Source organism: Euleptes europaea, chromosome 1, assembly GCF_029931775.1.
Source record: "Euleptes europaea isolate rEulEur1 chromosome 1, rEulEur1.hap1, whole genome shotgun sequence".
NCBI lineage: Eukaryota > Metazoa > Chordata > Lepidosauria > Squamata > Sphaerodactylidae > Euleptes > Euleptes europaea.
The window spans coordinates 144,371,925-144,399,527 of NC_079312.1; the positions used below are offsets into that span (position 1 = coordinate 144,371,925).

Here is a 27,603-nt window from a genome sequence, read left to right on the forward strand (position 1 = left end):
TAGTCAGAAATGGGTTGGGTTTGAGCTGAGTCATTGTCCTGCAAAAAGTATCAATGGTAATGTGCTAATCATTGTCCTGTAAGTATCAAGATAATGGGCTAATGAGGGTGTGGTATGTTATTATGAACATGCAAATTAATTAATTATTGACATGCAAATTTAATGAATTTGCATGTTCATAATTGAGTTAAAACTCATAAGATAAATGGACTAAAGTTTAGTTAGGTAACAGTCCTACCTTTTGATGGGACTATTGAATTTTTCCCCCCAGAATTTTTCTCCAGATGTAATTGAAGAGAAGCTGATGAACTTTTTGTCCAGTGCTCAGATACCAGATTTCCAAGTCTCTATTGGTAACATCCTATTGGCGCTCATGAACAGATGTGAAGCAGAGCCAGCATTTTATCCTTCTAATTGCCTAGTGCAACTGGCCCAGATGCAAGGCCTCTCTTACAGGTGACTTCTGATCTTTCTTAACAAAATGCAAAGTACTAAAGGTTTCAAAAATTGATTAATCTATTAATTCTGATTACTCCCAGGAACTTTTGAAAGATTTCTGTGAAAGAAAACAATATTAAACAACTCAACTAAATAGATCTGGATATTGACTATTTCTTCTGTCTCAAAGCTGTTTCTTCTGTCTCAAAGCATTTGCCCAGGCTTAATGACAGTTGCCTTGGAGAAAAGAGATGTATGCTTGCTACAGCTGTGTCTGCAGCGGTTTCCAGACATTCCTGAAGCAGTTACCTGTGCATGTCTGAGGACATTTCTGAGGTACATGTAAAATAACTTTACCTACACTTCAGTTAATGATCATTCTCATAAGAACTTCTTTCAGCTACTAAAATTTTTTCAGATTCCTTTGTAATAAAGGGGTCTTGAGAGAAGGCATACTTTGGAAAGCAGTATCACAGGTAGAAATTATTGCATGCATATGCTTTGTGTTATTTTTCTTTTGTATCAAAATTGTTGATAATACACATTGTTTCAGTTAGCAAATGTCATTTTCCATGCAGAAAACTCATTCACTTTTATCTATTTTATTATTTATTTTTAATTATGTCATTTATGGTCCTCTTTTCTCACTTGACTCAAGAGGGGAAAAGGCGGATTATAAATAACATAATTAAAAAAATAAGAGTGAGTCAATACAATCAACAGGATGGGACATTCAATGAACAATGCAATAGGAATTAGGATTGTAGAACCAGCCAGAACTCCTGTTGTAGAACATGACAAAAAGTATTCTAATCCTCATAAAAATCTTGGCAACATGTTACATGTAGGGTCCTTTACACAAAATGAAAGTTGTGCTTTTCTGTCTGTATTGTACATTACGAATCATCCTCTTTATTGAAATATCAATTTCAGGGGTATCTTTTAAATGTCATATTCAACAAATATCAGTGTTCCAACTGTATAAATTTACTTTCTGTTTGCAGCCTTGGTGATGACAGCCTTGAAAAAATGAATGTGAATATAGATTCTGTAACTAGTTACATTGATACTGCACCTAACAGAAAAAAGGAAGATCAGTCTAAAGTGATACAGAATGGATTCAGTTCTGAACTCCTAGAGGAAAACAGCTGTGATGCACAGTTAACACAGAAATCTCATGCAGTAGATACAAGTAAATTGTGCCCTGTTGGACCACAAAAAGCCACATTACTGTATCCTTTGACCACTAAGAAAAAATGTTCTTGATGGACTTAACTTTTTCCCATAGTCAAAGAATGCTTTTGCTCAGAACCGCATTCTGCCAGTCTGATATTGTAGCTTGATTACAAAGATAGTTAGCTCCTGTTTATCATGGGGATACCATGACCCAAGTAGACTAGTCTTTAGTATGTATAATGAATTATATGAATAGATCATAATGTTTAACTGGATATAAGCATGCACGTAAAGTCACAGGAAAGATACTCTTCACCTAAAAAGGTTGGTCAGAAGCTGTCAAGTTGGTTCCTTCATTCCTCCAAACTTTTGCTGATTATTTCCCCAGGGTCTTTCTCTTGACATTAATTCTTGAGGGCTTTGGTGGTCTGGGCTTATGTAAGTAAAATGCATTGCATATTGGCAACAAAATCCCTCTGAAGCTCTCACGCTGATTTTGAGGTACTGACCTAATCGTTTGACACTTTTCTCTCCCCACCCCCCTCTGCTCTCTACTGGCTGAGGATTTTTAGAAGTGCTCATAAACCAGTGATCTGTATGTTGAGGGTCCCCTAGGACTTGTGTGCCTTTGCTTCACAACTTTGGAAATTAATTCCTTGGAGCTTTGATAGTCAAAGCCTGTTCTCTGAGACAATGCAAGGCGTTTGATAATTAATTGATAATTAATAATTTTTTTGTTCATTCTTTTAAAATAGTTGAATTTTTTATTATATGACTCTTTCAGGTAGGGTTAGATACAAATCTTAATCCATGTTGATTCTTGACACAATTAATTTGAACCTTATGCAGTAATTCCATTCTGCGTTCAGCATACAGTGAGACCTTTCTTTTGCCTCATTTGAAAGATCTGTCAGCTGAACAAGTCATTGTAAGTAATATTCAAAAAACTGTTTCTTTCTAAGTAGCATTATTCTTTTTCTTAAAGCATTTGCCAAAAAATGTCCATTGAGCATCATGCAGCTCTCTTAACATAGGGAAACTCAAATTTGATAGCTGTGACAGAAAAGACACTTGTGATTATTGTTATCATCACTGCCCTTAAATAGTAATGTAAATTCTTACATTGATTTTCATAGATGGAGAGCCTTCAGAAGTTTAATGTCTGCTTTTTCCTCCACCCTACTTTCAGTTTTTGTAACATCCAGCCTGATGAAGAGTTCTGATGGACTTGAGAGTTTGCACACTGTTCTGTGTCATTTAAGCTGGCCCTTAATTAAAAGTGTTACTTGGACTATGTTCAAGATAGAACATAAACACCACATTTGAAGTAGGTTTCTTCTTTCTTTCTAGTTATTTCTCCAGTATTTGCAGTTCCTCTATATGAAATGCAGTGAACAAGCTACTACAAAACTTCCTGGAATGTTTTGTCCAACTATAAATCAGGTGAGGAGAAAGCTCTAAAACTTGCTTTGTTAATCCATTCCAGTCATCAGTTTGTTTACAGATGCACCTATATGAATCTTGCTCTTTTAGCTGAAGGGATCTAATGTGTGCATTCCTGTGCATGTTCAGATTTCATTCCTGCAGAATGGGTTGGAGGTGGGTGACTTCTTTGTTTGCATTAGTCCTTCTCCCATTAGCATTTGTGTGGTTTATGTGCCTAACAATAATCAGGTCTGCAATGCATTCTGGTACATTCACAGAATCATTACTAAATAACAACATAGTATCAGCTAACTTTCAACAGCCATGCGTGTTTAAATTTAGAATGCCTTACATTTATAATTGTTGAATGTGTTAGAAATTTGTAGCAAAAACTTAATGCATGCTGGCTTTTTATTCTGTGCTATGGTTTTGTTTTCAAATATCTGTTCTGATGGCAGTCTCAGATTTAACCACCAAACTATCATCTTTATGCTGTGTTGCTCTTGATCATCAGATGGCGTCTGCAGTATCTGTAGTATGTCACATGAGTGCTACAGCTTGTGCATGTTGATACTGCTACTTTTTATCATTACTGGAATTTTCATTGTTACAATGAGTGCGAGTGGGCAGGGAGAAAGTGAAAATCTGAAATATAGAGTCCTTGAGGTGGCCAAGCATCTCCTGTGCCCTTGGTGTATAGAAAACAATTTTTTTCTCTTATTCCCCCTCTCCAAAAGTAAGGCAGGTGTCATTTAAAGTGCTTCAGTAGCATCTTTTTGGTTCAATAGACCCACAAAACAGATAACAATAAATAAAACGCAATCATAAAATCAAGTAAAACACAAAGGGTTAGATCTAGTGATTTGTCAGTGGTTTGACACAGATTTTCCCCTTGTGCCCCCACCCAAAAGCAAGAGAGTTGATTCTAAGGTCATGGGATCTGTGTAGAGAGAGAGGGAGAGTTTAATACGGTCCAAGACCAGCATAAAAACATACCAGGGATCTGTGTAGACTAACACCCAAGTGAGTTGGAGGGAGTTGCTCTGTGGAGGGGGACAAAATTGCCTGTCCTCCCTCTTTTGTCTACTTTCCAGGGGTTGAAAAGGGCAGCTGGGGAGGAAGATCCATGATCCACCACAGATTGGTGGATTCAACCCAATGAGCACAAACACATCCAGAAGTTCCTATACTTATGTACAGCGTGTGTGTATACATACACACACAATGTTCAACAGAACAGTCACTTGATAAAACACCATGAATTTATTTAGTCCTCAAAAGCAGTCTTGAAAAGAGCAGTCTTAAAGTATGGAAGAAAAGACTTGGTAACAGCTCTATATAATTAATACAGTTGAAAAGAAGATGAAAAAAAGTTGCTGTCTTCTGTAAAATATTTACTGTGTTTCTCAGTGAAACTTATGGCAGATTACATAGCAAGTCAATAACAGTCCATATGAAGAAACTTCTATTAAGCACAGTATAGTTCAATACTATCAATATGAGGAGATAACTAGTAAGCAATGTACTAGGATTACTGAAATCTAAATTAGCATAGCAAATTAGGCATGATACAGGGAGTGGATATAATGAAGAAAATTGTATTTACATCAGTCACAAAAGTGTCAGAATTTCAAAATATATTTCCACTCTAAGGCTGTTAAAATACATTTGCACTGAAACTATCCAGTCAGCTGGACTAAAACACAAATGTGCTGAAGATTGGGCACAGTGCTGTTTGGTTTCACTCCACAAATGCTTTTGTAACACTTGTTTCATTTTCAGATCATGGACTGGATGTGCCTGCTCCTAGATGCTCATTTTACAGTGGTTGTAATGCTTCCGGAAGCAAAAGGGTTGCTTTCTAGCCTGCACAAGTTTGTAAGAGCCCAAGTAAGTTTCTTTCCATTGACACTTGAAACATGAATGTGGTTTTATTGTTGTCATTATATATGGCACAGAAACCCACAATAGTAGTCATGTGGTGTAGAGATTACATTGGTCTTGTTTTAAGCTGTACTTCACATGCTCTGTCAAGCAGTTCATGTTGACTTGTAGTCAGTTCTTGAAAACAAGTTTTGATCACTTGCTTCCTTTTTTAGGTTCATTTTTGCTCTGAACTGAACAAGATTGAAGGAAGTTTGAAGGAATTGCAGAAAATAAACAACCCAAAAGATGTGGGCTTATATTCCATTGAGGTTCTAAAACTTGTTTGAGCATGTCACGTGTACTTCATAAAACTGTTTCCACAAATCTGTTCTATGGGTCTGTGTTTTTTTTCTTTGCACACCATTTTGAGAACTCGGCTGGGGTTGCTGGTTACTTCGGTTGTTCTTTTCTCATTTATGTTACTGAGAGCTTCTGTTACTGATGATCAGTGATGGTATCCCCAGAAATGGTTCTGGTTGCAATTTTCGCTAAAGACCAAGTACACAAATGTTAGATCAAAATACATAAGGCAGTGATCAAAGGAAAGTTACTAATCCATTCTTTAGAATAATTTTTTTCATTTGTGCTTGCAGCAAACCAAATCTGTAGATTTTGCTTCCAAGCTAATATCATAGATCCAACTGCAGGTAATTACTGTTCTCAAGTTAAAACGTATACAAAATATTGTCGAAGGCTTTCACGGTCAGAGTTCATTGGTTTTTGTAGGTTATCCGGGCTGTGTAACCGTGGTCTTGGTATTTTCTTTCCTGACGTTTCGCCAGCAGCTGTGGCAGGCATCTTCAGAGGAATAACACTGAAGGACAGTGTCTCTCAGTGTCAAGTGTGTAGGAAGAGTAATATATAGTCAGAAAGGGGTTGGGTTGAGCTGAATCATTGTCCTGCAAAAAGTATCAAAGGTAATGTGCTAATCATTGTCCTGTAAGTATCCAGATAATGTGCTAATGAGGGTGTGGTATGTTAATATAGAACCATTGTATCCTGAAGTGATCTGTTAATGTGTGAAATCCAAAGCTAATCTGCATGGCTATTGTTGACTGTAGTCTTTGTTAGTCTGGAGGTTTTCAGGACAGGAAGCCAAGCCTTATTCATTCTTAAACTCTCTTCTTTTCTGTTGAAGTTGTGCTGATGTTTATGAATTTCAATGGCTTCTCTGTGCAATCTGACAAAATAGTTGGTAGAATTGTCCAGTCTTTCAGTGTCTTGGAATAAGACCCTGTGTCCTGTTTGTGTCAGTCCATGTTCAGCCACTGCTGATTTCTCAGGTTGGCCCAGTCTGCAGTATCTTTCATGTTCTTTTATCCTTGTTTGTATGCTGCGTTTTGTTGTCCCGATGTAAACTTCTCCACAGCTGCAAGGTATACGATATACTCCTGCAGAGGTGAGAGGGTCTCTTTTGTCTTTTGCTGATCGTAGCATCTGTTGTATTTTCTTGATGGGTTTAAACACCGTTTGTAGGTTGTTTTTTCAAAGGTTTCTCCATCCTATCAGTGACTCCTTTAATAAATGGCAAGAATACCTTTCCTATGGGAGACTGTTTTTCCTGTTTTTAATCTGCAAGTAATGATTAGCACATTACCTTTGATACTTTTTGCAGGACAATGATTCAGCTCAACCCAACCCCTTTCTGACTATATATTACTCTTCCTACACACTTGACACTGAGAGACACTGTCCTTCAGTGTTACTCCTCTGAAGATGCCTGCCACAGCTGCTGGCGAAATGTCAGGAAAGAAAATACCAAGACCACGGTTACACAGCCCGGATAACCTACAAGAACCAAAGTATACAAAATACAGTCACAGCTATAGGTTTAGATCCTACGGGTAGCTTCCCTCTGCTTACACATCATAATCCTCTGTTGTGGAGCATCTTCCTCCAGTGCTTGGTGCTTTCTGTTCATGCAAGACACAGCTTTTTGTACCAGTGAACCACACTGTACAAACAGAAGAAAGTATAGGATTCAAGTCACTGCAAAAATCAGCCTAAAGATTTTCAGTGGCGATCCATCGTAGAGGTAGAAATTGCAAAGCCCTAGCCTGTTTACTCAGAAGAATTGTGTGGCAGCAGACAACACATGTCCATAAGTGCTGCTCTCAGCTATCCTCTGCCAGGGTGAACCAGTTCTGGATGCCTGAAAGCTCTCTTAAAGCAGTCTCATCACCCATTTACTCTGCAAGTAATACTGTGTCAAAGCACTATGTATAAATAAAATGGAACCATTGAGGAAGTAATTGATACAGTGAATCCAGAACAGCATCCAAAACAACTGGGTAAAACAGTCACTATAATGAAGGCAAAATCAATCCTGCTTCCCTTGATTACAGGGGGGGAAATTTCCCCCAGGCTTTTAAGTTGGCAGCTGACCTTGATCCATACCATGACTTTCATGTGTGTTAGGTGCCATTAAGTTGATTCTGACTTATCTCAACCCTATGAATTAATGACCTCAAAAACATCATTAACAGCCTTGCTCAGGTGTTGTATACTGAAGGCCGTGGACTACTCTAAAATAGCCACAATTAAGTATGCAGTTACACCAGACTGTTATCTCTTCATTCGATACTATGCCAGAAATTAATTCAAAAAGAATAGTTATAATAACAGAAAATACAACTTGCATAGCAACAAAACTGCCATACCCACAAAGGCCCTACAAATCCATTGCTACCCACCAATCACAATGTTGTGCCTGGTGATACCCCCACACAACCCATATATAGAAGGTACCTAGTAGGAAGTAATACCAGCTTGATGTCTGGCAACCTTTTCCTCAAATCCACTCCACCCTGTTGCATGCACTAATTTGTTGCATGAAGCATCAGCCTGCCTGGGTTTATTTGCCAAATGCATAACTCACAAAAGTTATATCAGGGATAGCAGGCAGGACTTCAGTGCCCTGGTAGTTCAAACAAAAAACTGTTGCATTGGGAATAATATAAGGCAGGAAGGAATAACCTTGTCATGCACACATACACCTCCCAGCACATTCTCACTATATGATGGACATTAAAATACCTCTTCTCATGAGTGCAAGATGTAGCTCAAGGGGGTTTAAACCACCCTCCCTAGCAGTCTCCTTTGGAAAAACAGCAGTTATGAGGGACAACAGGAATTTAATGTTATTCCAACCATAGGAAGTAACCAGTTCTACAGCCTGGGAAAAGAAATTATGTACAGGAAATCTATATCTCCTTCTACTCACCCTTAATTTAAAAAAAATCTTCATTTATACCCCACCTTTCTCCCCATTGGGATTCAAAGAAGGTTACAGCTTCTCCATTTTATCCTTACAGCAAACCTGTGAGGTAGGTTAGGCTGAATGTGTGTGACTGGTCCCAGGTCACCCAGCAAGAAGGCAAGGGTTCAAGTCTCACTATGGATACAATACTGTGTAAGGGGCAAGTTCCAGCCTTAACAGCACTAAAGTGAGTGAAGGTAGGTCTGTTGAGCGAGAGCCAGGCCCTGCGGAATTCAGCACAATTCCGCAGGGCCTGTAAGACGGAGATGTTCTGCCAGGCCTATGGTTGAGGGCAGCAATGGTTCCATCATAACTGGCCTCCCCTGCACTTATCTGTACCATCTGTTATTATTCGGTGTAATCCTGGATTATTTTACCCACCTCACCTTCCTTACCTGACTTGATGGATATCTCTACGCCTGAAGGGTGCCTGTGGATTTGTGAAATTGAGTAATTTTTAGATTTGACTAAAATTTTAACAGGGTGCTATAACCTGTCAGCACTTGCCCTAACGAGAACCACTAACCACAGCAGGAGACGAAGTTGTCCAAAGAAGTTGGTTTAATGGTAGCATAGGTAAGCAGAGCATAGAGAACCCAAGACAGCAATGGAGGAAACTGGCATGCACCTGATAATATAAAGCATTGCAAAAAGCACTCAGCAGTACAGTCTCATGAGATTATTTCGAACACAGTACAAACAGTACAGAAGCGCCGCTGTTCCCACGGACATCTGCCGGCTTCAAAGAGACCAGGAATGCAAAACAATCCTTGAGGAAAGAGTCAGTGAGAAAACGAAACCAACTGAAACACAGGCCTGACATTCTGCTCCCCTTAGGGCCCCCTCCCTTTCTGCAAGGTGGATGGTTTATGAGGGTAGGCGGTGTGGAAGGCGTGCACTAAGTGTGGGGCGGAGACATCTCGTGCACGAACCCATTCACCGTAGGCAGGGGGGAAGTGTTTCCAACGGACCAGGTACTGCAGAGAGCTGTGACGCACACGAGAGTCCAAAATCTTTGACACTTCGAAATGCTCCTCCCCCCACCACCACCATCACAGGTTGCTCAGGAGGCGGTTCCGGGTGCCAATCTGTGGAGCCAACATGATGCTTGAGGAGACTGACATGGAAGACAGGGTGGATACGCCTCAAGGTTTTAGGGAGAGCCAGTTCCACAGTGACGGGGTTAATTATTCGGGTAATGGGATATGGCCCCACGTACTTGGCACTGAGCTTATTACATGGTTGGGTGGACCGCAGATTCCTGGTGGAAAGGTACACTAAGTCACCAATCTGAAAGTCTTTGCTGGGAGAGCGATGCTTATCTGCTTGAGCTTTATATTTGCGTTTGGCCCTGTCCAAATTCTTTACTAGCCAGGGCCAAGCGGTGTGGATAGTTCGAGTCCAAGAGGCCACATCAATATTACCCTCCTCCCCCGTGACATTTACACAACCAATAGGACCGAAATCCTGACCATACACAGCGTAGAAAGGACTAAAGCCTGTAGATTGATGCACAGCATTATTGTAAGCATATTCAGCAAAAGGCAACAGTTCAACCCAATCATCTTGGTGATAATTGACATAACAACGTAAATAACATTCCAAAACAGCATTGACACGCTCAGTTTGCCCATCCGTTTGGGGGTGATAAGCACTAGATAAACCCTGTTCCCCCACCCAACAACTTGAGAAAGGTTTTCCAAAATTTTGCCACGTAGGTACTTCCGTGGTCGCAAATTATCTTACGCGGAAAGGAATGTAGACGGAAAACATGTGACACAAAAAGGCGGGCCAACTTGGGGGCGGAGGGTATACCCGCACACGGAACCAAATGTACCTGTTTGGAAAACAAGTCAGTAACAACCCACAGTACAGTTTTCCCTTCACTGAGTGGGAGGTTGGTCATGAAATCCATGGCAATCACTTCCCAGGGTCTGGTGGGAATTTCCAGTGGTTGCAACAGTCCTGGGGGCTTGCCTTGGGACCGTTTGACAGTGGCACAAATGGGACAGCTGCGAACAAAGGAATCCACATCAGTATGCATGCCCACCCACCAAAATTGTCTGCGCAGCAAGTGAAGGGTTTTTAAGAAACCAAAGTGCCCTGCCGTTTTAGCCCCATGGGCCATTTGCAGGATCTCCCTCCAAAGTATTTTAGGCACGTACAATTTCGAGTCTTTATACCAACAACCACCCCTTTCCAGCAGGCCTGGGGGTAGTGTCTGAGCAGTGCGCTCGGCTAGGCATTGAGTACGAAGGGAATCCAGGAAGGAGTCGGATAGGATCACCCCCCCCTGCAGAGGAGGGTGAATTAGGAGCCGTCGGCGGTGGTGGCGGAGTGGGGGGGGGAACCGGTTGATGTGGGGCACTGGTGATAGGTGGCACGGATGGGCCTGGTGAGGGAGTCGGCTTTTTTTTTGTCTGACGCTCTGTGGTCCACTGCTTGGGTCTGGGACTGGAGCAGAGTTTGGGACCGAGTCTTTACAGCTAGAACGGGTAGGGCTCCTCTGTGCGCTGGGGTGAATAAGGAGTCTGTAGGACGGTCGATCTTTCCTGGATATTGGGGAAGCCTGAAAAGAGCATCAGCTAGCCCATTTTGCTTTCCAGGCACATGCTTAAGTACAAAACGGAATTGAGCGAAGAAGTCAGCCCAACGTTGTTGTTTTGCGGACAGTTTGTGGGTCCACGTGAGGGCCTCTAGATTTTTGTGATCTGTCCAGACCCCAAAGGGGACCCTGGAACCCTCCAGAAATTGCCTCCACGTAGTGAGGGCATGATGGACGGCTGAAGCCTCCTTTTCCCAAATTGGCCAGTTCAGTTGAGCGTGCGCAAATTTCTTCAAAAAGTAAGCACAGGGGTGAAGACCACCGTCAGACCCCCTCTGCAGAAGACCCCCCCCCCATGGCCACATCAGATGCATCTACTTGTACAACAAACATTTGGTTTGGGTGGGGGTGTTACAGTACAGGTTCAGAAGTGAAAAGCTGCTTGAGGGTTGCAAAAGCAGTTTGACATTGCTCAGTCCAATGCACCTTGGCGGTGGGTAACGTAGCAGAGACCCCTTTACCCTTAGTTTTAAGAAGGTCGGTGATTGGTAGCGCCACTTGAGCAAAGTTGGGAATGAAACCACGGTAGAAATTGGCAAAGCCTAGAAACTGTTGCACTTGTTTGCGGGTGGAGGGAAGAGCCCAATCAAGTACAGATTGTACTTTGGCAGGATCCATACTGAGGCCCCGATGAGAAATTATGTATCCCAAAAAAGTCAGTTGTTCTTGGTGGAACTCGCACTTAGATAACTTTGCATAGAGTTGATTATTACGGAGACGTAACACTTCTCTGACCAGAGTAATGTGTTCATCCATGGATTTAGAGTAAATAAGGATATCATCAAGATAAACCACCACGCCCCGATATAATAAATCATGGAGGATCTCGTTAATGAGTTGCATGAAGACCCCCGGGGCCCCTTTTAATCCGAAAGGCATCACGAGAAATTCATACATTCTGAAGCAGCTAGAGAAGGCTGTGAGGGGTTCGTCCCCGTCACGAATCCGGACCCGGTAATAAGCCTCAACCAAGTCCAATTTGGTGAAAATGCGCCCCTCACGTAATTGCCCCAAGATATCTGAAATCAACGGTATGGGGTAGGCATTGGCTTGGGTAACGGCATTGAGTTTTCGGAAGTCAATACACAAGCGCAAGTCACCCTCCTTTTTACGGACAAAGAAAGCAGGGGCCGAGTTGGGGGCGGTTGACGGTCGAATGAACCCTCGAGCAAGATTTTTATCCAAAAAGTCACGCAACACAGCACGTTCGGAAACGCTCATAGGGTAAATCTTGCTTTTAGCCAAAGTGCAGTCTTTCACTACTTCGATTGCACAGTCCGTGGTATGGTGGGGGGGCAAGGCATCACATTCTTTTACATCAAAAACGTCTTCAAAGTCTCGGTATACTTCAGGTAATGGGGTTGGCAACAAAGTATCGGGGGTTAAGGCTGGATTGGGTGGAGGTACAACCACAACCTCACGCCGGTGCTGTTCACATTTAGGGTTGGTAAACGTAATCGTTGGTAAACGTAAAACGTAAAACGTAATCAGCCTCCCAGTCTATGTAGGGACTGTGTCCTTTGAGCCAATTAATCCCCAAAACGACTTTGTATCGGATGGGAGCTATGGTAGAGTCTATTTGCTCCCAATGGGAACCGATACCCATCGCCACCCCCCGTGTGCGACGGTCGACTGGCCCACCTCTAAAATGGCTACCGTCCATTTGAGCGAATTGGACGGGAGCCGGTAGGTCTTCGGACGTGACTTTTAGGGCTGCAAACGTGGCCTCATTGATTAAAGTGCGCCCGCAGCTGGACTCTATGAGTGCCTTGACACGTATTTGGGGGCCCTTTTTATAGTGTTGTAACACTACGTCCACATAAACAGTGTGTTCAACTTCACTCACCATAACAGGAGCCTTGGGTTTTGTAGGAGATTCTGCAGGGGTCTGTGGGGACGCTCCACTCACCACAGACCGCACCCGTTTTTTGACAGGTCAAGAGGGAATTCCAGATTTAGGGCTGGAGAATTCCATTGATTATCCTCGTTGGAAGAAGGAGAGCTGTCCCCCACTGGGGCACTTGTAATCCGGGACCCTACGGGGTCGATTGGTGCTGGAAGGTTAGACGATTCTCCGACGTGAAGTGCAGAGGGTGTGGGTCGTCCCGGCGCTGCGCTGCGGGTGGCCGCGGTGCCTCTGCGGTGAGGTTGTCCCTGAGCTCGAGGCGGTACGCTTGGTCGAGTGGGTTCGGGACGCTGAGGACAAGCCGCTGCAAAGTGACCCATTCCACCGCAAACGAGACAGGCCCCTCTCTGGAATCGAGACTCGCAGCCCAGAGGGAGTCGGGTTGGTCTCCGCGGGTTGGGAGTCGAAGGTTTGGTGGGCGGCTTTTGTCCGCCCTTCTCCTTGGCCCTATTTCGGACTAGCGAAACGAATCGCCGGCAGCTTTCAACTTCCTCAGCCAGTAAAATCCAATCTTTAAGGGTATCTGGGTCGCCCCGCATATAAGACCAGTTCAAAATGTCCGGGTGTAAGGCTTCACGAAAGTAGTGGATAAGGGTAGCTTCAGGCCAGTCCACTACCTTACTCGCGAGTCGTTGGAATTCATCTGCAAATTCCCGAACTGGGGAGGAGCCTTGTCTGAGTTGTAAAAGTTCCGCTTTGGCTCTTTCTCCCATGAAGGGATCTTTAAAGCGCCGTCGCAAGGCGAACATAAAATTGTCGAGGGAGCGAATGGAGCGAGGGATGAAGATGGGATAAAAACCCAATAAATAAGCAAACAAAAATTATGTTTTGGTAAGGTGACAAGGTTTCCTGTATGACTTTCAACGTATCATCTAAACGGTGCTTGTATGCTTTACAAGGCTACACATGCTTTGTTCGCACAGCTGAGACCCATAGCCCTTGCAGACATTGTGGAGGTGTGCTAAGCTCTCACGGCCATTTTGCATGCATTCTCAGTTCCCCTGTGGCCGCTGGAGGGTTTTGTCAAGCTTTTATAAAAATCATTTGATATATTGCTGTAGCCTGATAACTATTTGTTTACTAGATCCTGTGAATGTCCAGGTTCCATTTTTTTTTTAAAGTCTCAATCCCTTTTTGTTGTGGAGACCCAAGAGGAAAGGCATATGTGGCGATCATCCTTAAAAGCCTTGCTTCTCCTCCAGGGCTCTGTACCAATCCTTGTGATTTAGGCCTCATGGAAATCCAAGTGATTGTCAACCAATCAGAGCTCATGGAACGCCACTGGATGGGAGGGGGGGAGCCAGCCTCATCTTAAGAAGGGTAAAGGAAAACCTTTTTTCTTTTAGATAGGAATTTTGTGGCTCTGGATCGTCAGCTTAGCCAGGCTTTTATTTGGCTTTTTGGTTAGGGTTTGAGTATCCGCTTAGAGAAGAATGCTTATTTTTGTGTTTCAAATAAGCGTCCTGTTAAGGACCCATCATTCCTAACTGGTGTGTGTAGGCTGTGTGTTAAGGTGCTCTGTGAGAGAAAAGAGCAGCTTTGAACCTGATGAGGTAACCTGTCCAGAGAAAGGGGAATCAAATCTCCCCTCCAGTTATTTACTTTATTTGAGAGCCAGCTTTACTTTATATATTTAAGTTATCCACACTTCATATTTACCTCATTAAATGCTTTATTTTCCGTTCATCTTCAGCTGTGTCTTGTCTGTCTAAGTCAAACATCTAAGAAGCAGGGTCTCTATTTGCCTCACATATAAGTACAACTTTCGTCTTTCAGGTTTCTAAATAAGAGACCTTTAGGGTGCACATAACTTACATGCTACCAATCTTTAATTTAAAGCTTGTGTCCCTCTTTATTTGATTGTGGTAGGTTGGGGTATAAAGAATCCATAGGAGAGGCCAGAGTGGGGGACTGGATATTCTTCAGTACAGGAGGCAGCTGCCTCAGAGTCCCCCCACCCCACAGCCTCCGCAGCATATCTCCACAGTGAAAAGGGCTTTGGACTGCTTTATAAATGAGAGCTGGGAATGCAAATTATTTAGTATAATGATCTATTTACAACATTTTAGTTATATGTGAACTGCTGATTTTTAAAGATGCCTTCCAGTGTCAGGGGAAATAGCACATGCTGGCAGGGGAGGGCTGGGATAAGGAAAAGGGTGCTGTGAGGGATACAGGGTGAAATGTAGACTCTCAGACTGAGGAGTTTTGTCAGCCAATGCCAGCAGGCAGTGGGCGGAGTCTGGTGAGCTGACAGGAGTCTTCTTGGAGGGAGGGAGAAGTTTTAGCTCTGAACTCCCAAACTGTGCAGTTGTGTGTTGAGACTCTTAGAATCTGTGCGTTCACATATTACCTAGCTTACATTAACCAAACCTGAGTGGTGACAAAGGGAAGATTGGGGCAGAGAGAGAAAACCCTTTCTTCAGTCACAAAGTGGAAGGTGGCTCCTGAAATAGGGAGACTCCTAATTCAGTGTTTTGGGGGGAAATATTCGTTTTCCACAAGGTGTGGGCAAATCTGAGGAGTGGGAAAAGTTGTGGATAAACCACTCTCTAGTGTTCTCTTTGCTACGGTAAACCGAGTCCACGCTGAGTATAATGAACAAAGTCTGAATATTTACTGAATAGCCTGAAGAGTCCGTACTGAAAATTAACTACTGCGCCTGTAACCATTCAAGATTAGAGCTGTTCCTAATCAACTAAGCTTTGTGCCTCTCTTGAAGTAAAGCATTCAATCTATCTACCTCTTTGTAAATAACAAATTTCAATTTATCTTCATTATAATAAAATCAGCTACAGCCTCTAAGCCTCTCAGTTTCATCTGGGGGGAGGAAAGGGAAGCTTTCTCTCACACAAAGGTGACAAGGTGTGGGGTTTAAGAAATATTAAAAACCTTCATGTTTATTGGTGGCAGCAAATTTGTGGGGTTCAGGGAAGACGAACCCTCACAGGTGCTATCATGGATGGAGCCTTCAAAAATGCACTTTTCCACCTATGCTGCATACAAATATACTTTGTGATCTTTGCCAAAAGATCATACTAAACCAGGTTTGGGAAGAATCACAGCAAAGTGGGGGGAAACTTGGAAAGTGGGCAGTTAGGAGACAATTTTGTGTAGATGCTCCCCCTGAAAAGCCCACTGCAGTATGGATGCCAAACCAGAACAAAACCTCTGTGCGGAACACTCTTGCCTCACTAGTGTTGCAGTGAAATTGAGCCTTTAAGTATGCAAGGCTTCAGCCCCATAACTAGGACAGCCCCATATCCAAGCTATAGACCTCCAGGCAGGAGTGCTCCTGATGTGCTCCATTGGAGCCATGTGGCTATGGCTGAGCACTGGGGGCCTTTCCACTTCTCCATGGACATCAGTGGGAGTTTAATAACTTCTGATATATTTTTTGGGGGGGCATCATTATACCTGGGGGTGGGGCAAAGCTTTGCCTGGAGGGAGCATAGGATCAGGACAAAGCTGCCCTCTGATGTTCAGTTCCCATTTTTGATTAGTGGCCATTCTATAATTTGTAGTTTTGAACATGTAAGGGTTTATTCCCGATCCTATCCTTGTCTGGCAGGTGTAAACTCAACAATAGGGTTGAACTGTTAATCTTTTTACTCAAAATCATAGAAACAGAGAAACATAGGGAAAGGAGTTGTAGATTCCTTCAGACCTTTTCGGTGACCTGGTCTGTGTGTCCTTTTTAGAACTGAACAATTGTAAGAAATATCCAGAGTGGGCACTGACCTCTAGAAGCCTGGGGCAGTTTTAGAAAACTTGTTTGATGCTGTATTTGTTTAAATGAAGTGCCCCAAATTATAGGCTTGGGCTTTGTTTCTTATTTGGGGTTTGCAGCTGTAGCCTTTCTGACAGAGCTAGAGTCAAGGTAAGCTGTTGGTTTTATGCAAGAAGTTTGGGTGTGGGAGAGAAGAACCATAGCAAGGAGACTATAATCTTGTGGAATGTGCCGTATGTACAAAAGGCCTTTATAACATTTTTGACTGTAGAAGAATGGCACAATGATACCATGTGTCTAGAACTGTTGGGGATAGAACAGTATTTTTTAATCTAGCCTTCAGCATAACATTTGTTCAGCATATGAACTCTTCATGATTTAAATATTATATGATGTTAGCCAATGTGATGTAGTGGTTAAAGCATTGGACTAGGATCTGGGAGACCCGGGTTGAAAATTCCCACACTGCCCCATAGTGGTGGTTTGGCAATTGAAGCCACCGGAAAAAGTCCTGGTGGGCTGATGGCATAGGTGACTACCACCACCCCACTCCCCAAGCAAGGGGCAGCCTTCATCACATACTAGCCAGGCAGGCATTTCTGCAAGCTGGTGGCCCCTCACCCCATGCAGGGCAGGCGGCAGCTGGTTACCGCATGAGCAGCCAGCCCAAGCCCCGTGCAGAGGACACACTGGGCCCAGCCCAAACCCGCATAGAGCAGGGAAGGAGGCGCCTGGCACAGCCAAGCCTCCCATGGCAAAAGAGGCACCTGGCTGAGCCCCACACAGTGAAAGGGGGCCGGGTGGGCAGGCAGGCTCTTTCTCCCTTTTGGGCAGCTGTCCTGGGCCTGGAGCAGGCCATGAGCAGGGCCTTTTCCCAGGGCCATTTCTCATTCACAGTCTGCCCTGGCTCCTTTGGTTCCCCACTGGGGAGAAAAGTGGTGTATAAATATCTGAAATTATCTTTTTGTGCTTTATTTCTACTTAAGCTTTGTGTTGGAAACTTCCACAGAAATAGCATTTAACATTTTGATTCTAATATTAGTAAGTAGAAGTCCTAGGCTGCAATCCTAAAAACAAAACAAACCCAGCTTTGAGGTGAGTTGTTATCAATATGTCGATGATACCCAGCTCTATATATCCTTACCCAAGTCTCCTGGTAATGCAGTAGAGGTCTTAAATCACTGTCTGGCTGCTGTAAATTGGCTAGGAGCAAACTAGCTGAAACTAAATCCTGAAAAGACATGTAATGTTAGTTAGGAAGGCAGAGATCTTGAAGGATATTGTGCTCCCCACATCTGATGGAGTTCAGCTGACCCTTGCTGACTCAGTTAAGAGCCTTGGAGTTATACTGGACCCAATGTTATTGTTGGAGAAGCAAGTTAATGCAGCTGCAAAAAAGGCTTTCTCCCAACCCATCCTATAAGATGGCCCCTTACCATAAAATGGCCCCTTACCTTGATCTGGCTGATCTGGACATCTGGATCCACACCGTGGTGACATCCATACTAATCTACTGTAATGCACTGAACATTTGTCTTCCTCAAAATCTATTCAGATACTCCAGTTGGTGCAGAATGCTGCAGCTCAGCTATTGTCAGGAGCTAGATGGAGCATGCATATTAATCTCATTCTACAGTCACTCCACTGGCTGCCCATCAGTCACCGGGCTCAATTTAAAGTATTGGTTAACACATACATAGTATTGGTTAATACATGCCTCGCCCCCTATGCACTGCCACAACAGCTCCACTCATCTGAGCAAGGTCTTCTGCTGGTGCCAACCTGCAAATTGACAAAATTAACAACTGCCTATACATGTGACTTCTCCGTTGTGGCCCCCGCCTTATGGAATGGCCTGCCTGAGGAGGTCAGGAAGGCTCCTACACTCCTGGCTTTCTGCAAACTGCGCAAAACTGAACTGTTCAAGAGAGCTTTTCTATGCAGGCAATAGTGTTGCACTGTACTAAATAATTCACAAAGTTACTTAGATAAGTTATTAAGGACTGTGGCCTATGCTACTGTGTTTAGCTTACTGAAACTAAGATCCTACCATGTAATTTTTGTATAATTTAATGTGTCATGTTAAGATATGTGTGTGCTTTGCCTCAGTTCTGTTTCTAGATTTCTGATTGGTTCTACAACCCTCATCCTATTATATTGTTTATTGAGTACCCCATCCTGTTGATTGTATTGATTTACTCTGTGTAATCTGCCTTGAGTCCAAGTGGGAAAGGCAGCCTATAAATGACATAAACAATAAATAAACATTTTAAAAGTAAGTCCCACCAAAAAACGTGACTTCTGAGTAGACCTGCTCAGGATTGCTCCTCCATTGGCTTAGGTGGAATATACTTGCACATTATGTGACCAGGATCAGAGCCTTCAGTGTTCTCAATATAGGTTGCAGTGAGGCTGGTCCAGGCTCCTAACATTTTGGCATCCTGCAGTGTATAAAATGAATATCTTGTCCTGTTGTATTATTGTATATAGGTTGTATTATTATTGTTAAGGTCTGTGACCACAATATTAATAAATTGACTGACTGACTATCTTGTCTAATGTATGTTTAGGTAAGACTTTTTTGTGTACTGTGTTTGGTTTTGAAAATCTGGTGATACCACGCTTGCATGTGATCTATATGCAAAGTCTGTACGTGTGAAAGTTGGAGGTGGAAACAGGACTGTAGGTCTATGCAGGGAGTCACATTACTCAAGAGCCAGTGTGGTGTATTGGTTTGGAGCGTTGGACTCAGATCTGGAGAACTGGGTTTGATTCCCCACTCCTCCTCATGAACAGTGGAGGCTAATCTGGTGAACTGGATTTGTTTCCCCACTCCTACACACGAAGCCAGCTGGATCACCTTGGACAAGTTTCAGGTCTGTTAGAGCTCTCTCAGCCCCACCTACCTCACAGGGTGTCTGTTGTGAGGAGGGGAAGGTGATTGTAAACTGGTTTGAATCCCCCTTAAGTGGTAGAGAAAGACGCCATATAAAAACCAACTACTTCTCCTTCGTCTTCAACAAAAACCATGAGCATTTCTATACCATATTCAAAGTGCTTCAGATAACACTGTCAGCCATCTTTGGTCAGCATTACCTCAGTAGAAGTTGGATGCCGTGGAGGCTGGATCAAGATGAAGGATTAGGAAATCTCTCCTCTCAGTAGCACAATAACATGGCACTATTAAACTCCAGAGCTAGATGAGGAGCTTCCTATTCACCTGTTTTTGAACGTTAGAAGAATGTACAGATAATGCAATTGATCTGTGCTGAGGTTCAGGTTGCTCATATAACTGTGAACCTGAGTGGTACAACATAGACAGGGGTGTGTGTATAACTCTCTCGCTGTATGGGGGAAATTGGGATTAGAGAAAAAAAGGCTTTGGAGCACTTTTTGGCTCTGCTCGCTTTACAGCTTAAGGAGTGTGTGTGTGTGGGGGGGGTGATGTGACGTTAACTAGGATCAACGTTTTTTCTCCAATCTTGGCAAGGCTCCGTCCCCCCCAAAGCAGTCAGAATCCTTATAAGCTTAGAGCAACATGGGGTAAGGGAATTAGGCTGGGGGGGGGTGCAACTCTCTTCTTGTGTTAGGGTTGCTAACCTTCAGGTGGTGGCTGGAGATCTCTCGCTATTACAACTGATCTCCAGGAGAAAATGGCTGCTTTGGAAGGTGGATTTTATGGCATTATTCCCCATTGAAGTCTCTCCCCTCTCCAAACCACAGCTTCCTCAGACTCCACTCCAAAATCTCCAGGTTTTTCCCAACCCAGAGCTGGCAACCCTATCCTGGGTACTACCCTGCTCAAGATAGTAGTAGATAGCATTTAGAAGCTTGATCCAACCCATTTTCCCTATTTTCTTACTTTTTTCTGTCCTTTCCACCCACTACCTTTATTTGCCCACAGTCTTCAGCATCCCACTTCCATCCCCCTGGCAGCCTCTCCCTGGAAAACTCTCTGCGTTGCCGGCCCCCAGGTAGGGTCAGGCCCAGCTGCACAGTGGGCAACTCACAAGGACTTGTGAGGGGCACCTCACTATCCTCTGTGCCCCCTCCCCACACTATTCCTTCTTTTCCTCCTCCTGGCAGCCCCCATATCCTTACCATTCCCTGCTTCCCTTTGTCCTTTCCACCCACCCATCTACCCACCTTTTATCAGCCTCCCATCTTTAGTTATCTTTATTATTTGCCTTTCTGCACAATGGGGATGCAAAGCAATTTACATAAATCCCCCATTTTGCCCTCACAACAACCATGTGAGGTAAATTAGGCTAAATGTATGACTGGTCACCCAGTGTGCTTCTACAAGAGTGTGGATTCAAATCTTGGTCTCCCAGAGCCTAGTCTGAAACACTAACCAGCCTATGCACTGGCTTTCTTGGGGGGACACTGTTGTTGAACAGTAGCAAGCTGGGCCTCATAGATAGGGTTGCCAACCTCCAGGTAGTAGCTGGAGATCTCCTGCTATTACAACTGATCTCCAGCCGACAGAGATCAGTTCCCCCGGAGAAAATTGCCGCTTTGGCAATTGGACTCTATGGCATTGAAGTCCCCTCCCCAAACCCCGCCCTCAGGCTCCGCCCCAACAACCTCCCGCCGGTGGCGAAGAGGGACCTGACAACCCTACTCATAGAGTAGTTCAACTCTTGTGGTAGCAAGTCACACAGTGATTAGTGGTGGCTCTGTTACTGATAACTCCTCCTGCAATGGCCAAAACAGCCCTGGAAAGGATGCTGCTCCTTCCCCCTGCCTTTTACTGGCAGAAACCAAGGCTTGCAGGCTTTTTATTTTTACATTTCAGATTTTTCTTCAAACCTGGGGCAAATCTGTCCTATGTGTCCATGGTCCCAATCTCACGATTTAAGTATCCACAGATGGAACCATGTTGAGAATTATATATATTTATGATGGTAGTGGAGAACTAGAACTGAAAAGTGGTGGCTTGCTTAGGACCACATGGTATGTTCATGATTTCATACTCTGACATACTCTTACATTATACCAATTCTGCAGAAAGTAAAACTGCAGGCAGTAAATTTCTTAGAGGCTAAAAGTTTTTTTTTTTAATGTTATCACACCCCCACAAACACATGAACATATGTTCACGTATCTCTTAAACTCAAGATTGTCTGAAACGTATTATTGGAGACTTAGAATAACTGTACTATAATGCCAGATGTATATGGGGAACTGTGGTTATAATACATGAATTTGCAGCTGGTAGGGCTAACATGTTTCACTTTGGGATACCAAGTGTATAGGGCAAGCAGAAATTGTATACATGTAAATCACTTGAGTGACAAACTTGTACATAGCCTATGATAGAACCTTTCTCAAATTTAGCTTAACATTCTCAGTGTTGTTTTTGTGCTGAAAAGAACAAAAAGTCACATTACCTAAACAGTAGAACAAAATGTTGTTGACATAACATGGTGGATCTTAGTGAGATTATGCAAGCAATCATGTATACTTTCGAACATAATTTATTTCATATATGCATTCACAATTAAATGCCTATTGCTGAAGTTACTGTTACCTGCTTCTGAATTATTACTTGCTGTTATACTAGTCACACCAAAACTTCTCCAAAATAAAAGACTCAAGAAGATGCTTGAGAAGATGATTGATTAAACAATCACTTGTTTTCCATCTCTAGTCACCTGGATTAGGGACCTCAGGATTACTGAACAAGCAATTCCTCCAGACCTTTAATATTTAGCACCAATGTTTTAATGTTGAAACGATGCATCTGACATGAGTTAAATGTCTTTGGTGGTCCAGTTATGCTACGTAAATAAGATTTACATATATTCATTGAAATTTCCTATGCTACTAGCAGGATGATACATTAACACTGCAAAATGTTGGTTATTCTTTGGTTCTTGTAGGTTATCCGGGCTGTGTAACCGTGGTCTTGGTATTTTCTTTCCTGACGTTTCGCCAGCAGCTGTGGCAGGTGCCTGCCACAGCTGCTGGCGAAACGTCAGGAAAGAAAATACCAAGACCACGGTTACACAGCCCGGATAACCTACAAGAACCAATGAACTCTGACCGTGAAAGCCTTCGACAATATGTTGGTTATTCTGTTTACAGAGTTGTTGAAATGCTGGGCCAGTCTTACAAAGTAAAATCTTCTTAAAATGACACCCCTTCCTTCCAGGCAGTTTTCTACCCTATGCCTGAAAAGGCAGAGAGTGGGGCCTGCTCTGGACATGTGGCAGAACACTAAAGTGGCAGAATAGACTGCACCATTTCACATTGCAAGTGAGGGATTGCCTTTCTTATAATGGAAAACTAGCATAGTATGGAAAGGGCTAGGCTGGAATCTTTCTCCTTGATATGCTACATTTTTTAGCTGCATGGAATATTTGGTGGTAGAAAGTGTCATCGATTCACAACTGACATATGGTGACTCTGTAGGGTTTTCAATGCAAGAGATGAACAGAGGTGGTTTGCAATTGCCTGCCTCTGTATAGCAACCCTGAATTTCCCTGGTGATCTCCCATCCAAGTACTAAGCAGGGTGAACCCTGCTTAGCTTCTGAGATGTGACAAGATTGGACTAGCCTAGGCCAACCAGATCAGGGTGTGGCATATTTAGAGTATATGGCAGGTATTACAAATGTGAGTTTTCCTGCCTATTTCAAATGAGATAGCCCCATCTAACTCACTCAAATTTATACACTAACTCATTTGGCTACATGTGAAGACCAGGCCTATATCACACCTTAATGAGGTGTGGATGAGGGGAGCCAAGTCTGGAAGGTGTAAAGAAAAGCACTCCTCAGTACACAAGGATAGGGAAGACCTGGATTCAAATCCTCCTCAACCATGAATCTCTCAGGGTGACCTTGGGTCAGGCATTCTCTCTTAGCCTAACTTACCTCTCAGAGTTGTGAGAATGAAATGTAGGATGGAAGAATCATATATGCCTCCATGAACTCCATAGAGTAACGCTGAGAAAAATATAGATAAATTATCATTCTGTTTGGGAAATACAGCCAAAGTGCTGTATTCCGTGAGCAACACTCATGGAAGTTCACTGTTTCTTGTGGATGTTGTTGTGGTAAGCTGTGAAGCTGATTCTTCATGTAATTAAGGTAATGAGATCTCCACCTTAAAATTTCACTAGGCGTGGACACTTGTTTTCCTGTTCTTAGCAGCAGAATTAGGTTCTTTGATAAGAGGCGAAAAAGTTATTTCGCCACTAAGAAGAATCTCTTAACTTATTTATGTACTGTATTATGTCAAATCTAGGCCCACAACTATTACATTAACAGTTAAAGTGACTAATTTTCAAAATGCTTCCAGTTAATTATGCAGATTTTTAAAAACCTGCAATGCTAACAAAAACAGGAATTGCTGACACAACCTTACAAGTTGCATTCCCTGCATAGGAAGGAAAGTCACTTTTAAGGGTCAAATGCAACACATGCAGGCATAATTTAAAAACAAAGACATTGGATTTTTAAAATGTAAAAATAATAGTTATTATCAAACCTTGATAAATGTGTATAACACATATGTATTTTATCAGTTGGCAGCTGTAACCAAATCAAATGACAACATAATAGCCTGATATGCACTCGAAGGACGTGTGTATTGTTGATTTGGGGGGAGGGTTTAAATAAATGGATATTTCACTCTATAGGGCATTGACATTTTTGAGTTTTTTTATCTTTTGGGCATGCATATAAACCACATTCAAGGTAATATGTGGCAAGCTGAAAACTACATCCTCTGTGATATGCAAACAGCTTTATGTATACAATCTCTTCCTGCAATATGCAACCAGCTATGAAATATTTTGTACTGAGTTCCTGTAATATTTGTAACAGAGAGCAAGGCACTCTGGACATGCTGAAATGTGCTCCCTAATTGCTTTGCTTGTTTCAAGTGGGGCCTTGCTTTAGAAACCTGTTCTCAGAGTCCCTGGCTCAGATGAAGCCCTTCCTTCAGGAGTGTAAATCAAGGGGAAAGCCTTGGGAGACAAATGGAGAACTGCATTGTGTGGGGAGGGGGACAGAATACACATATGCACTAGTGTACCATAATAGCAAAGCTAACAATCATTAGTCCCTGGTTCAAATCTCCCCTCTACTGTGAACTCCCTTTTGGCAAGCCACACTCTCATCCTCACCCAACATCCCACCTTTACAACAGGGGGATCATAACATTTCTTTAATAGACAGGGAGATAATAATATCTATCTCACATACAGAACAATGAATATGAAGTGCTTTAAACATTTGGACATGCTGTGCAAATGCTAAGTATTTCAACATACAGAGACTTGTATGATTTCACATTTTTTTAAAACACAAGATAATTTGAGATGCCTACTTCTTGAACTAGAGTGTGATGGAGGTTAGCTATGTTGGACAGTCTAACTAGTACGGGAGTAACTAAGGCTGCAATCCTGAAGGGGGGCAAAGCTCCTTAGCAGCCGGCCGTGACCTTGCGCTGGCATAGGTGCCACCTTATCATGGAATAAAGTGGCTCCTACACTATCCCAGGTGCACACATGCTGGCTCCGTGGCTCCCCAACAGGAAATTCCTAGAAGGGAAAGCCTGCACAAGCGTGGGCATTCCTGGAGGCACAGCTGCCTTTAGGCAGCTTCCTAACCCCTTCCGCCACAGGAATGCCCCCTTATGCTGCAGGTTTGCTGTGCCACCTTTTTGGTGGCGCAGCCCTATTGATTGCAATGGGAGCATTTTATTTTATTGGAATATGTTTTTAATTCATTTTCATCGGCTGGAAAGCCTGTGAGGAGTTGGCGCAGTTGCCACTGCAGATCTACCCCCTCCTTCAGGAACAGGCTGCCCGTGTGTCCCTGGAAGCCAGGGCCCTGCTTTGCTGCTGAAGATGTGAGCAGGTGCTTAGGGCAGCCCCTAGAGGTGACGATACCGATAGGAGAGTAATGCCTGGTGTTGCACGTAGGGTTTCACTTCCAACCATTTTAAAATCAGCCTCTATCTGAATTAGTATTAGAACCTCACCCCCAGGAGCAGTTTTAAATCTGTATGAATTTCAGTGAAGTGATATAACTGAGCACTAGCTTTTTGCCTTCAGGGCGAAAAGGACCCTGCTTGCTGAAGGGGAAAAAACGGTTTGTGGAATAACCGTAGCCATTTATGCATGGGAGGTTTTGCCTTGGAGTTGCTACTCTCCAGATGCACGTTTTCCCCATTCAAACTCTCAAAACTCTGCATGGGGGGCTTATGTTGTTGTTTTGAGAATTTGGATGGGAAAGATGTGCATCTCGGCAGCAGCAAACCCAAACCTCCCGTGCGTGAACGGCCTGTGCATGGGGAGGGGGGGAGTTGGCCCTGTCGCTGCGGGTTAACAGGTGTCTGGCGCTGGCGGTGAGGGATGCTGTCTGAAGGGCTGGCCAAGAGCCAGCAGGCGCCGGGCCTCGACGACGGCTCGCGGAAGCAGCGATAGCGCCACAGCAGCAGCAGCAGCAGGCCATCAGCGCCCTCTGGCGGCGGCCCTCGGCCTAGCAGGTAGGTCACGTGAGGCGCTGAGGGCCTGCCGCCGCCGCCGCTTCCCCCAGTCAGAGCGGAGCGAGCCGAAGCAGAGACGAAGAAACAAGATGGCGGCCGGTGGCGATCCGGAGCGGGACGCCGGCGATTCGGATTGAGCCCTCGGCCCTCGCTGCTCGGCGGCCCCCCTCCCTCCCTCCCTCCCTCGTCCAGAACTCTTGCCGCGGGGCGGAGCTCCCCCGCAGCCAGCCGCCCGGCGGGATCCCGAGTGCCCCCGCCGCCAGGCGCTCCCCACCCCCACCCCCTCGGCCAGCGCCCAGCGATGCGGGGCCGGCGAGGCAGGCCGCCCAAGCACCAGCAGCCTGCGGCGGCGGCCCCCGCCCGCCCGAGCGCCCCCGCCCCGCCCGCCCCGCCCGGCCCCACCGGGGGGCTGAGGTCCCGGCTGCGGGGCAGCAGCCGGGGCAGGTGGGCGGCCCAGGCGGCGGGGCCCAGGCACAAGGGGCTCGCGGTGGCCCAGGCCGCGGCCGCCGCCACCCCCTCCCCCAGGGGGGGCGGCAGGAGGAAGGGCGGCGGCGGCGGCGGAGGAGGAGGAGGAGGAGGAGGCAGCAGCAGCAGCAGCAGCACCCCTGGCGGGGGAGGCAGTAATGGCCGGGGCAGGGGCAGGGCTGGAGCGGCGGCGGCGGCGGCGGCGGGGGGAGGCGGAGGCGGAGGCAGCCGGAGCAGCAGCAGCAGCCAAGGCAGGGCTGCTTCTTCCCGGAGGAGCAGGAGCAAAGTGGTGTACGACGACCATGAGAGCGAGGAGGAGGACGAGGACGAGAGCATGGTGTCCGACGAGGAAGAGGAAGGGGACCCGGCGGAGAAGCACGACTCCGAGGAAGAGGCGGCGGCGGCGGCGGCGGCGATGGGAGCGGACGGCGACTCGGACTACCCCGAAGAGATGGAGGACGAGGATGATGCCAGCTATTGCACCGAGAGCAGCTTCAGGAGCCACAGCACCTACAGCAGCACCCCAGGTAGAGGGAGGGAGTGCAGGCGGGAGCTGGTTGCGCCAGGGAGGGGAGGGGAGGGGAGCCTCGCGCCCGGCTCCCTCCGCCAGGGCAGACGTGCCCGGGGCATCGGGGTGAAGGAGAGAAACGCCTGCTGGGGAGAAAGGGAGCTTTGGGACCCTGTGGAGGAGGAGGAGGAGGAGGTGCGGGCAGAGAGAGAGGTGAATACATTAAGCGTCGTCGAAGCACAGAAACAGGGATGCGCGCCACAGAAAAAAGGTGGGCGAGTGGGTGGGGAGCAACCCACAAACAAACAAACACGGAGAAATAAAAATAGAGCGAGGTCCTCCCAGTGCAGGCCTATAACCTGTCGTGCTGAGGGGAAATGATGTTTACCAGCACCACAACCACCAAAGCGTCAAACGACTAGTCTGACATGATGCCTGTTAGCATCAGTTTGGGATTCCAGATTCCATAAATGAGGAATAGGAGTGGTCGTGCACAACTCCCCCCCCCCCCCGCATATATGCTTGAAATAGAATGGTTAAATTTTAACGAAAGTGCATTTGGTTAAATTTTGGTCCACTTTTTTGGGCTTTTTATAGCACTTTAAAAATCGAATAGCTGCAATTTTCCTGCAAAGTTTGTGTGAATTTCTTATTTCCTCTTT

The 27,603-nt window shown here is 44.7% G+C and overlaps 2 protein-coding genes across 2 annotated transcripts in view; both read left to right on the forward strand.

The window, feature by feature from the left end:
* NOL11 (nucleolar protein 11) overlaps window positions 1-5,293 on the forward strand; it is a 34,289-nt gene extending 28,996 nt beyond the window's left edge. Inside the window, exons 12-18 of the mRNA XM_056866894.1 lie at window positions 272-456; window positions 649-774; window positions 1,443-1,670; window positions 2,464-2,542; window positions 2,965-3,057; window positions 4,822-4,929; window positions 5,139-5,293. Coding sequence (XP_056722872.1) covers window positions 272-456; window positions 649-774; window positions 1,443-1,670; window positions 2,464-2,542; window positions 2,965-3,057; window positions 4,822-4,929; window positions 5,139-5,252 — 933 coding nt within the window. The 3' untranslated portion in view covers window positions 5,253-5,293. The remainder of the gene's footprint in view (window positions 1-271; window positions 457-648; window positions 775-1,442; window positions 1,671-2,463; window positions 2,543-2,964; window positions 3,058-4,821; window positions 4,930-5,138) is intronic.
* A 21,570-nt stretch (window positions 5,294-26,863) lies between these two features.
* Window positions 26,864-27,603, forward strand: part of BPTF (bromodomain PHD finger transcription factor) — a 128,628-nt gene continuing 127,888 nt past the window's right edge. Inside the window, exon 1 of the mRNA XM_056866895.1 lies at window positions 26,864-26,960. Within this exon, the coding sequence (XP_056722873.1) occupies window positions 26,885-26,960 (76 nt within the window). The 5' untranslated portion in view covers window positions 26,864-26,884. The remainder of the gene's footprint in view (window positions 26,961-27,603) is intronic.